Source organism: Mustela putorius, unplaced genomic scaffold (assembly GCF_011764305.1).
Source record: "Mustela putorius furo isolate JIRA1106 unplaced genomic scaffold, ASM1176430v1.1 tig00537227_pilon_pilon_pilon, whole genome shotgun sequence".
Lineage (NCBI taxonomy): Eukaryota > Metazoa > Chordata > Mammalia > Carnivora > Mustelidae > Mustela > Mustela putorius.
In genome coordinates this window covers 22,043,255-22,055,899 of record NW_025422368.1, presented here as the reverse complement: position 1 = coordinate 22,055,899, position 12,645 = coordinate 22,043,255, and the positions used below count along the sequence as shown (strand labels likewise).

Genomic DNA, 12,645 nt, shown 5'->3' with positions numbered 1-12,645 from the left:
GATATGTCGTTTGCAAATATCTTCTCCCATTCTGTCAGTTGTCTTTTGGTTTTGTTCACTGTTTTCTTTGCTGTGCAAAAGCTTTTGATCTTGATGAAGTCCCAATAGTTCATTTTTGCTCTTGCTTCCCTTGCCTTTGGCGACATTCCTAGGAAGAAGCTGCGGCTGAGGTCAAAGAGGTTGCTGCCTGTGTTCTCCTCAAGGATTTTAATGGATTCCTTCGTCCTTTGTCCATTTTGAGTCTATTTCTGTGTGTGGTGTAAGGAAATGGCCCACTTTCATTTTTCTGCATGTGGCTCTCCAATTTTCCCACTACCATTTGTTGAAGAGGCTGTCTTTTTTCCATTGGACATTCTTTCCTGCTTTGTTGAAGATTATTTAACCATAGAGTTGAGGGTCTATTTCTGGGATTTCTATTCTGTTCCATTGATCAATGTGTCTGTTTTTGTGCCAGTTGCATGCTGTCTTGATGATGACAGCTTTGCCTTTTTAAGCCAGCCTCTACCTCAACTAGAAAGCACCCATGTATAGATATTCTGTAGAGCAGAATGTGAACAGAAATTATGTATACAACATCTGGATTGTGCCCTTGGAGTTGTACTTCCCTGTGTCTCCTCTGTGCCACAATAACTGGTTGCAGCTGCTATCTTTCAAACCAAAGGTAAAACTGTGTGTTGGATGTCAGGATGGAAAAGCCACATTAAATGCCCTTTATCAGCACATCTACAAACTAAATGAAGGAGAAATAATTTTGTTTAAGCCATTGTTAAGTTGTTTCTAAACCAGATGGCCCACACCATATCACTACCATTTAGTTTCATTTAAACTATTGGTTGAAACACACAAAAGTCACAGCTAGAAAAGACAATTAAGTACATTAAATATAGAATGAATATTAGATATTATAAATCATTTTTCTTTCCTTGGGTTGCTAATTGTGTTGTTTGTGTTGTGGTTATATTGGTCATTCTTAGATTCATACAGAAATCTGACTTTTCAATGGTTTGGCGGTATAAGCATAAATAAATAATACAAATGTGGCAAAATATTAACTATTGAATCTAGGTGATAGATATATGGATTTGGTTGTATTTTGCTTTCATGTTTTCTTTATATTTCAAATTTTTGACAATAAAAATTTGAAGAAAATCAATAAGAAAGACATCTGATAGAATGTGGTGTGCCCTTGGAGCTATTAGCGCACAGAGGCAAGACTTGAGTGCTGCACAAAGGAGGTGTTCTTAGGAAGGCTAACCTTTGACAAAGCAGACGTGTTTGCATTGTGTTGCCACTGTTCCTCCTAGATCTAGAGAGAATTCGCTTTCTTCCTGCTGAGGTTAGTTTACCGATTGTGGACAATTTTGTCAGTCTTCTGTAATTCAAGTTAAATGGCAGGAAATAAAGTGAAGGTAGTATCCAACCGACATTTTTTAAGCTGACAGTGTGTGTGTGCTGTTTAATGTATTTTATTTGCATGCTGTCCGATACACTTCACCTATCATCTGTGGTCCATATTGCACCCTTTAGTGGGATTCATTTTAATTGTACACTCTACAGCTGCTACTGTCTTCCATACAAATGTTATAATAATGATGATAATAATAATGATAATAACAATAATAATAATGTTCCCTTGTTTCTGAAGGCTACAGAGACACAGAATAAAAGTTTATCTATTATAAACAAATGGAACCAGATCTTAGATAATACGCAAGAATTAAACTTTTAAAACCTTACTACTGTAAGCTCTATACATCTTAAGATCACATTTATGGTTTTTAACTTTAGTTGGACTGTGGCCAAGTACTCATTACAGTCCAATAGGTCTGGCTTATCTGGCTGGGATCAAGGTATTTTTTTCCATAGAATATGTTTCCAAGCCATAACAGTGACAAAAGGAAAAAAATATAAGTTTGAGGGGTACCTGGATGGCTCATTGGGTTAAAACCTCTGCCTTTGGCTCAGGTCGTGATCCCAGGGTCCTGCGATCAATCAACCCCCACATCGGGCTCTCTGCTTGGCAGAGAGCCGGCTTCCCCCCCCCCTCTGCCTGCCTCTCTGCCTACTTGTGATCTCTGTCTGTCAAATAAATAAATAAATAAATAAATCTTTAAAAATATATATATATAAGTTTGAAATAGATTGTCATTAAGTATCCTCCATGTAAGTACTTTGTTCTCTTTATTGATGTTTATACCTGTGTTGCAGTATTTACATTTATCAGATTATAAACTTGGAAAGTTGAATGTCACATCTCTCTGATTTTTACCTTACTTATATGTACATATGTATGTATGTGTGTATGACAGATGACAGTACTAATCAATAATATAATTAGAAATTTTATGAACCACACATGAAAAAAATGTTCATCTTCACTAACCATCAGGGAGATTCAAATTAAAACCACATCAAGATATCACCTTACACCAGTTAGAATGGCCAAAATTAGCAAGACAAGAAAAAACATGTGTTGGAGAGGATGTGGAGAAAGGGGAACCCTCTTACACTGTTGGTGGGAATGCAAGTTGGTGCAGCCACTTTGGAAAACAGTGTGGAGATTCCTCAAGAAATTAAAAATAGAGCTTCCCTATGACCCTGCAATTGCACTCCTGGGTATTTACCCCAAGGATACAGATGTCGTGAAAAGAAGGGCCATCTGTACCCCAATGTTTATAGCAGCAATGGCCATGGTCGCCAAACTGTGGAAAGAACCAAGATGCCCTTCAACGGACGAATGGATAAGGAAGATGTGGTCCATATACACTATGGAGTATTATGCCTCCATCAGAAAGGACAAATACCCAACTTTTGTAGCAACATGGACGGGACTGGAAGAGATTATGCTGAGTGAAATAAGTCAAGCAGAGAGAGTCAATTATCATATGGTTTCACTTATTTGTGGAGCATAACAAATAGCATGGAGGACAAGGGGAGATGGAGAGGAGAAGGGAGTTGAGGGTAATTGGAAGGGGAGGTGAACCATGAGAGACTATGGACTCTGAAAAACAATCTGAGGGTTTTGAAAGGGCGGGGGTGGGAGGTTGGGGGAATCAGGTGGTGAGTATTAGAGAGGGCACGTATTGCATGGAGCACTGGGTGTGGTGCAAAAACAATGAATACTGTTACACTGAAAAGAAATAAAAAATTTAAACAAAAAGAAATTGTATGAACCAATATATAGGGGAGAATCTGACTATCCTTTAGAATCTTTTAGAATAGAAAAGGGCAATTATTTGAACCTCTTGTAATCAGACTGAGTAGAAAATAGTTGAAGGAACACTGAAAACTGTCAAGAGTCTCTGTCCATTTTTTCTTATCAAAATAATAGCACCAAAATATCAGGAACTTTTTTATAAAGGAAAATTACATTATGTATTCCAGGGTAATGATTTTTCTCTACTGTTGCTTGCTTTCAGAAAATTTAAATTGTAACATCACCATATTCCTACAAGACTTTTTTCTATAAAATAGATAATTAAAACCTTTTATATATCTGTTCTTATAGGTGAAATGAAAGTTTTTTAATGATCATACAAAGAATTCCAAAATATTAGCCCTAATAACAGAATAATTGAGTAATTTCATGACTAGATCTCTTGTTTCAAAACAATCCAACATTACAAAGCAGAAGTATTTTAATTTGCATTTACTTAAGAACAATTATAATGTCATTTGTGGAAATATATGTCATTAGTAAACCATTTCTTCACACAAGTAAGCAATATTATTTCAGGAAGTCAGAGTATTCTAAGATTAAAGTTACCAGGTTTAAATCACCATTGATGGGGCACCTGGGTGGCTCAGTGCGTTAAGCCACTGCTCAGGTCATGATCTCAGGGTCCTGGTATCAAATCCTGCTTTGGGCTCTCTGCTCAGCAGGGAGCCTGCTTCCCTCTCTCTCTCTCTCTCTCTCTGCTTGCCTCTCTGTCTACTTGTGATCTCTCTCTGTCAAATAAATAAATAAAATCTTTAAAAAAAAAAAAAAGAAAAGAAATTGCCATCACCCAACAAAATGGAAACAAACACCACTGCTATTGACAATTCTGTCATTAAATTTCAAGAAATTATGGGTGGGAACTTTCTTATTATCATATAAGTGTTTTTAGCTCTAAAATACAGTATTTGGGGGGCACCTGACTGGCTCAGTCTGTTAAGCACCTGACTCTTGGTTTTGGCGACGGTCATGATCTTGGGTGGAGACCCCCGTGGGGCTCTATACTCGGCAGGGAATCTGCTTGAGATTCTCTCTCTCTCTCCCTCTACCCTCTCTCTCTCAGATAAATAAATAAATATATATATATATTTTTTTTAAATAAAACACAGTACTTTGCTTCCTGAAGAACAAGCTTCCAGGGTGCAAGGCAAAGGCCTCCGTCCTCAGGCTACTGAGTTTGGAAGGGCATTCAGAAAACAGTTACAAGGTTTGCTTCATGACAACACATTGTACCAGAAGATGAGAAGTGGTGAGCTGGATTCTTATTATATCTGAGCCACTGTCTCTAGTATGGAAAATATCTTAGAAGCCTATTTATACTCCAGGTCCATAACTTACTATTCAGAAAGTTTACACTGTGATGAGCCAAATATCACGCTGACTCATTGGATTCAGAAACCTATTAGTGACAAAGAGAATCAGTGTGTTTAAACCGAAACACCCTGCAATTTCGTTCATCTTTCTTTCAGATCACATCTTCACATCCAGCCTCTGGATATTATTTCTTTGTAATCAAATACTGGGACTGTAACTTGATAATTCTTCTGCGCTTTCAGAGAAACAGAAAGGGTTAGGTATGACTGAGTTGCTTTTCCTGTAGTTGTTTTTTCCAGAGGAGCTTGTTATTGTCTACATCTCGAATATTATTGTGCCTTCTTATCTTTTATTTTGAAAGAGAGAAAACCCCATCTCATTTCTGGGCTAGAAGTCACTTGTATTTCACATTATTTGACTGAGCACTATTTCAATTTGATACTCTAGTTTTCTGTGTAGAAGTTATATTTAAATAAAGTGACTTTCAATCCCTGCCTAAGCATACAGGAGTGAGGGAGGCCACCATATCTGTCACCTCACTCATCACCAGGGTGAAGGTGACTAAACTGGCAGGCTAAGCATCTGCTTCTAGAAGTCCACACACCATCTCACGCATCCCTCGTGATGCCTCCCTTCACTAACTGCTTCATCCTTTTGGCAGCTGTAAGTGTAGAAAATAGAGAAGTTAAGGGATTTTAAAGACTGGTAAAATTACCCTGCAGCCTCGGTTTTTAAATATGTATATTTCAGATAGTTATTTCTTTTCTCAAAGTTTTGGTTAATTATGTCTTGAAATATAAGGTTTCTTTTAGAAATTATGCACTGAAAAGTTGAACTTAATAGACAAATATTACTTATCAAGTGTTTTTTTTTAAATTAATTTTTTTATTTTTTATAAACATATATTTTTATCCCCAGGGGTACAGGTCTGTGAATCACCAGGTTTACACACTTCACAGCACTCACGAAAGCACATACCCTCCCCAATGTCCATAATCCCACCCCCTTCTCCCAAACTCCCTCCCCCCAGCAACCCTCAGTTTGTTTTGTGAGATTAAGAGTCACTTATGGTTTGTCTCAAGTGGTTTTTAAACCCTTTGTTTAAAGCTACCATTAAATAAATGTCCTTAAACCTTAGACATCTCCTTCAAATGAAAGAAAGTTATTTTGTTCAGAACCTATCTCAGGATTTGTTTTATTGTGAAAAACTCAATGCTTGGAATATTGGATTCTCAATCTCTCTTCTTTGGGGGGACTTCACAGGGACCAAGAAAAATATGACATCTGAGTTACAAAAGCAAGTAGACAATCACCTCAACTCAACTTTTTTAAAGGTAAGCAACAGTATTGCAAATTTGCCTTCTCTGCTGAAAAATAAGTAGACTAAAATAATTTCCACATACATCTTTCAGAGTCATCAGTACATAGATTGTTCTCATATGTTCTTTAGTCATTAATTTTCTGTTAAATATTTATGTTGCTTTTGGATCCATCATTTGCTTCCCTTGTTGTATGATAAACTGTCCAAGAATGGGAAAGAAAGAAATACCACATCTTTACTTTTTGCCCTATATCCTCATGCTATCCTTTTGGTGGATAAGTAAGAGCAATTAGACTCCAGAGTCTAACTGATTCAAATGCCCAAAAACAATTCTGCAACTATACCAATACATTTTAGTTTTTATGAGCAACACATTATTAACAGTTTAACAGAATTTATTCCAGTTAAAGAGACTGCAGATGCTCTGTCATTGTGTATCTCTTACATAGCAATGAAAGGGAGAATTAGGAAATCTGACCTCTGTTACTCAGTTGATAAATGACCCGCATCATTTAATCAGTCACTTCCTATATTACTTCATCTGCTTCATGGTATTAACATCTAAGTGACTGAGGAAGATCTCAATGGCTTTCCGTTTCATTAGTGGTTCTGTTCACACTATTCCCCGAAGAGCTGATGACACAGTGATTTTTTTGGTCAAGGATTCCTTTTGTTTATTATCCTTCTCTAGTTTATATCCTTTGTTGCCCTAGTCCGTAACTGATCTATTTACATGTTTTCTTACTCTTTTTCCTGAGTAGGCTTTAGGTTTATTCCTTGGTTTAAGAATAAAGCTATAGCCACCTGATCCCTAACTTGTTAATGTGCTAGACTCCACTGGCACAAATGACTTAATTTTACCACTCCAGACACACTGTTGGCCTTTCATGGTGCCCCTTACCTCTGTGTACCAACCTTGAAGTTTTCTTAGATTTCCCGTTTGTCCCAATTTCTTTTGGTTTGTCCCTCCCTAGATTTTCCCTAATCCTCATCTTCTACTTTTCTGAATGTCACCTACTGTTAAAGTCCACTCTCTATATTTGTCATATCATTACCCTTGAGCTTCCAACTTTGTAAAAATGTGATGGCCACAGACTCCCTGTTCTTCTGAGAAGCTTTCTTAAACATTTCCTATAGGACATTGGGAATGTAAAGAGATTTTATTCAACCACATCATTTTACAGCAAAAGAAACTGAAGTCTGTAGAGACAAGTTAACCAAAATTTACCTCATAATCAACCACAGAGCCAAAATGAAATCTAAGGTGTTTCAACTGTAAAGAACTGGAGAATCCAGCTGTAGTCCCACCGATGTAATTGCTGCTCTCAGAGGTCTACCTTCACTGGGACGCATTTCCTCCCGGTAGGATAACCATGAGCAAGCCGAGTGTAGTCGAACTGCAAAGAAGGGCATCTGCAAACGACCCCAGACACTGGCAGCCAGCACTTCTGCAATTCAATTACCTTTCATTTCTGTAACCGGGAAAGGGGACATGTTATTATATATAAAAACAGGGAATTTTTTGTTGTTGGGTTTGGTTGGGAAAAAAATGCTTTGAATCCTCTCATTGGATATTGAATAACATAATTTTGGCAAAGCTTTTTAGCTTTAGCTTTTGTTTGTCTTCTTTGATTATAATTTTGCTTAACTTCCATGGTCACAAATTTGTTCATTGATTCCTCTCTGTGGGAGATTCTTTGGTAGGTTTGATTTTTTTTTTTTTTAACCACCCTGTTTCCCTGTTTTGAAAAGTTCCAGATGCCTTAAGATGCCTTACTTCTATCTTCTCAGAGCCTCCACCCCCATCTCGTGGTATATTTAGGGTTGACCATCAATGTGGCCTCAGAATATTTCTGAAGACTTTATTGGGAACAAAATTTTATCTGTCAGGGGCACCTGGGTGGCTCAGTGGGTTAAAGCCTCTGCCTTCGGCTCAGGTCATAATCCCAGGGTCCTGGGATCGAGCCCTACATCGAGCCCTACATCGGGCTCTCTGCTCAGCGGGGAGCCTGCTTCCTCGTCTCTCGTCTCTCTATGCCTGTCTCTCAGCCTACTTGTGATCTCTGTCTGTCAAATAAATAAATAAAATCTTTTAAAAATTTAAAAAATTAAAAATAAATTTTATCTGTCAGTGAATAACTTTTATATGGTAGTCAGCTCTGAGTCTAGCATGTCTACTCATGGAAAATTGTTCAGAAACTAAGTCATCTTTTAGTTCTCTTTTATATTCATGACCTTTCCTTGGTGATTTATAATGCTATACACTCATATAGCATTTCATGGTTTTCACATTATCTTGTTTAAGCCTATGAAGTAGGTAAGGCTGATATTATCTCCCTTGTATAATTGAAAACACTTTAGCTCAGAGAGAGTCAGTGATTTGCCTAAAGTCACTTAGATAGTAAGTGACAGAGCTAAGACTAGAATCCTCGCAAGCCAGCATTAAGATTATCTTTGTCTTGGCGTGCCTGGGTGGCTCAGTTGGTAAAGTGTCTGACTCATGATTTCAGCTCAGGTCATGATCTCAGGGTTGGGAGGTTGAGCCCCATGTCAGACTCTGTGCCCCTAGCACAGAGACTGCTTAGGATTCTGTCTCTCTCTCTTCTTCTGTCCCTCACCCCCCCCCTCCCTATGTTATCTTTATCTTATTACCTACCTACTCGTCTCAAAGGAAAAAATAACACATATTAAGAAGTAGGAATAGAAAAGAGACATTTTTATTCACAAAAAAAGGAGTTGGCTATCAGAATCTCGACTGCTCCATATAACAAAAAGATGCAGGTCTTATTTCCAAAACTGCTAATTTAACAGAGTGCTAATTATTGGTACAAACAGCAAAGTAAAGTCATTCTCAGGGCTCTTTGACTGCTAATCACATCTCTGTGCTATAACTGATTAAAACCACACAGTTTTACTTGGAGTCACAGTTCTCAAATGTTCTTGCTCAGTACTTTGCAAGGATTGTGTGGGAGTTTTACTGTATGACTAACGGGCAGTGTAGGTGGGTGATGCCACAGAAGCCACCAAAAGAAAAAAAAAAAAAAATTCTGTGAGTTAGAGTTAAAGAACTCTGGAAAGGCCAGGCAATTTTCCTGTGTCTGCCACATGCCCTAGGAACTCTCAGACTTACTAAGAGACATGGAAGAATCTAGGATAGAGAATAGAGAGGGAAGAAAGAGGAGGGGCAGAAGTAGAATTTGTTACCTATCACTAGCACTGTCCTCAAGAGTATCTGATTGCTTAGGACCTGGGAAGAAAGCACCAAAACTCCAAACATAAGATACTAAATTCATAATTGGTCAAAGTGCTTATACCTAAGAGGCATTCTTATCAGAGTACTGGTGATAAAGTCCTTTCATATACTAAGCTGTGTTCACACATCACTTAGGGTTCTGAATGGCCCAAACTGGACAACCCAAACATGAGGTGTCCTTCTAGTCCTCCAAGGATCCTTTTTTGCAACACTGACAAGAACCTTCCATAACAATTTCTCCACTTGGGGCCACTTTTTGTGAGCAATGAGTCAGTACTTAACAGCCCAGAAAGAGGGACTAATATTTAATACTCTTTGATATGAAACACTCCTGAAGAAGCTTGAAAAGTCTAATGGTTAAATTTTCTGGTGTCAAATTTTTTTATCTATATTTTGCTATATATTCCTGCCATTTATTTATTAATATATTTCTCCTCTCAGCCCTCAAAGTGCTATGTTTCCAAAATTCATCAGTTGAAATTTTATGAATATTGTTTCCCCCAACATCCTTCTTTCAAAGTTTTTCAGCCACAGTGTTCACTCTCTCCCCAGCCTAACCTCACAGTGTCACAATTAGGTTGTAAGGGAGGAGAAAAAAAAAAAAAAACCTGCAATCTAGACTCTCTGCCATGTGAGATTAGAGGTGTTCCAGAGTTTAAAGAAAACTAGATGCCTGTGCAAAGGTCTCCAGTTCCATTTCTGTAAAGGAAGCATAGAACATAAACATCTCAGACTGTTAAGGTCTCCTGCTAAAATCCCTGAGAAAGACTCAAGCAGTTGCACACAAAGAGAAAGGAAACATTCCTCTTTTTATTATGTTTTTATGTTTATTACCTGGTACATTTTAAATCCAGGGAAGATCTTAGACATTTAATGGAAAAGATAGTTAGGTACTGTTCAAGCACTATCATGAACATTTCAAACTGGGCCATTAGACTAGTTGCTTCAGAACAATTTTGATCTTCATAGAAGTGAACGATATCCATGACCAGCTAATGAAATAGCTATTTTGCTTAACAATCAAAGAGCCCTCTACATCCTAAATCATCATTAAAACTGTAACCTAAACAAGCACACGTGTTGCAGAGTTGATTTACAAAAGAGAAAAAAATGAATAGTCCTTTCATTCGGCAAAGGCTGAGGTATCACAGAATAATTTCCTCCCTGTTATTGTCCTTCACCCATGTTCATGATCTGCTATTTTCCCACTATACTCTTAATTTAAGATTAAGATAAATGAAAAATTCTAAATATCTCAACTTTATATTCTACAATGATTTCAGCATATTAACAGTCTGTGTTATATTTCACCATGCATTGTCCTTTTATTTTTTTGTTCAGGACAATAACATCCAAATCTAGAGAATACAAGGATGCCCAACATGTCAGAGCCAGCCTTCTGCAAAGCACAGGAAGCCAGCTGCAAGCAAGAAAATGCTTTCTTTTTGAAAAGATAATTCCTCCAGACTTTGCAGTAACCATTTCTTAAAGAAGGAAATAAGAGTTTGTGGTCAAGTTAAACCATTTTTTTTTTCTAGGCTGTTAAGAAGAGAAACACAGGTCAAAAGGAAAACCACCCCAGTCTTCACTTTATACACATGATGTTCCCCCACCACTAATTTCTGTTCTAACCTGCCCAGCTGTTAAGTCTACTATTCCACCATTTCAGCAGAAGAATTTTCCAAGAGCATGTTTCAGGAATTCTGAACCTGTGGTCTGTCTGATTCTTTACACTTGCAAGCTGCTCTATCTCATTAAAACATGGATTAATTGAGCTTTCTAATAACTGGAAGTAGTAGTTGAAGTTTCCATGTTGTAACTAGTTGGGAGTTCTTAAAATTGCCTACAGTTACCTCAAATTCATCAAAAATAGTGTCTTTTAGCTGCAATATTATGTACAAAATCCCATGGATGCAAAATGCCAAGAGCGTTTCAACTAAATTATCTGGTAGAGCACTTGTTTTTCAACCATTCTTATTCATTATTCTTTAACAATCTTATTCTATACCCATCACAAGAATAGAATTTGAAAAATAATGAAATTTGCTCATTTGTAATGTTGACTCTGCGTAGTCAGAAGGCATGATTGCTTCAGTCTCTGAGAAATACATCCAATCTATATCATGTAAACCTACTTAATTTAACTTACATTGATTTATGTGTATTTATATAGCATATGAAGAAAGATGGGACACATATAGTCCTGTAATGTGAAGAGAGAGAAAAGTAAGGAATTTTCCCAGTATCTGTTTAAAAAAAAATAGAGAAAAGCAAAATAACCCCAAAACCTATCCAGTGGTGACACTGAATTTTGTTTTATTACATCCAAACACCAAAATCTAAAAATGCTTCATTTTTTAAAAGTCATATACCAAGGGACTCAAACATATACTGGGATACCAATGTTCATAGCAGCATTATTCCCAATAGTCAAAAGGTGGAAACAATGCAAGTGTCCATCAACAGATGAATGAATTATTTAAATGTGGCATATACAATATAACAATATTATTCATTCATTAAAAGATGAAATTCTAATATATGCTACAACATGGGTAAACCTTAAAAATGTTAATTCTAAGTTAAATAAGCCAGACACAAAGGACAAATATTCTATGATTCCATTCATCTGAGGTACACAGAATACACAAATTTATATAAGTGGCAAATATAATATAATTTACAAGGGACTGGAGGAAGGAGGGAATGGGGAGTTATTATTTAATGGGTATAGAATCTATATTTGGGATGATGAAAAAGTTCTAGAAATAGTGATGATGATTGCACAATACTGTGAATGTACTCAATGCTATTGAATTGTCCACTTAAAAATAGTTAAAATGATTTTAAAATGCCTTTAATGGAGTATTTTATTATTATTTCCAAGGCAAAAAGTAAACATCATATGCCTGTGTAAAGCATCTGAAAAGACATAATACAAAAGGGGTTCACATTAACCCCTGCATAGTGATGCAACATAAATATTTTCTTGTTACCAGGCCACACTAATCACAATAGTTTCTCATTCTTTGGACATTAGGAATAGACTTGAACATTTTTGGAAAATTGTCAATAATACCTTATACTACTTTGAACCATTAAATATGATCTTTGAATCAATCATATGTTGGCTAAATGTGTAGGCTGTGCTGTCTTTTTCATGGTTACCATGGAAACTCTGTAGTCATGGCATTATGAGGAGACTACAAGGGCACCAGAGAGTATACAATAAAAGTTAACTTAATTCATGGTTTACAGTTTCTTCCAGCTGTCTCCCTTTGAGATTATCATGTTTACATTGGGAGTATAAACATACAACCAAAAGGTCTCTGATAACTATAGCCAATAAGCTATCTCACCCATATTAGACTTCCAACCTCTTTTCCTCAAAGACTTGGATAGAAACACATGAAGGAAGTGGCATGTAAGCTTCAGGTGTTTTCAATTATTTCCCTGATATGAACAAAGATTTTCTAATGCAAAACATGTTTCAGCTCAAATAGTTTTCCTTAAAGATTGTGTAGTTTCAGAAGAATTTCA

At 36.7% G+C, this 12,645-nt stretch overlaps 1 protein-coding gene across 12 annotated transcripts in view; it reads left to right on the top strand.

Annotated features, from left to right (window-relative positions):
* LMNTD1 (lamin tail domain containing 1) overlaps positions 1-12,349 on the top strand; it is a 492,088-nt gene extending 479,739 nt beyond the window's left edge. For 9 of the 12 annotated variants that reach the window (XM_045073010.1, XM_045073009.1, XM_045073011.1 and 6 more), the window contains 3 exons: positions 4,687-4,791; positions 5,795-5,865; positions 10,447-12,349. In XM_045073010.1, coding sequence (XP_044928945.1) covers positions 4,687-4,791 — 105 coding nt within the window. In that variant the 3' untranslated portion in view covers positions 5,795-5,865; positions 10,447-12,349. Of the gene's footprint in view, positions 1-4,686; positions 4,792-5,794; positions 5,866-10,446 lie in introns of those variants that run through there. The other 3 variants (XM_045073015.1, XM_045073013.1, XM_045073016.1) reach the window with 2 other exon arrangements.
* The last annotated feature ends 296 nt before the right edge of the window (positions 12,350-12,645 follow it).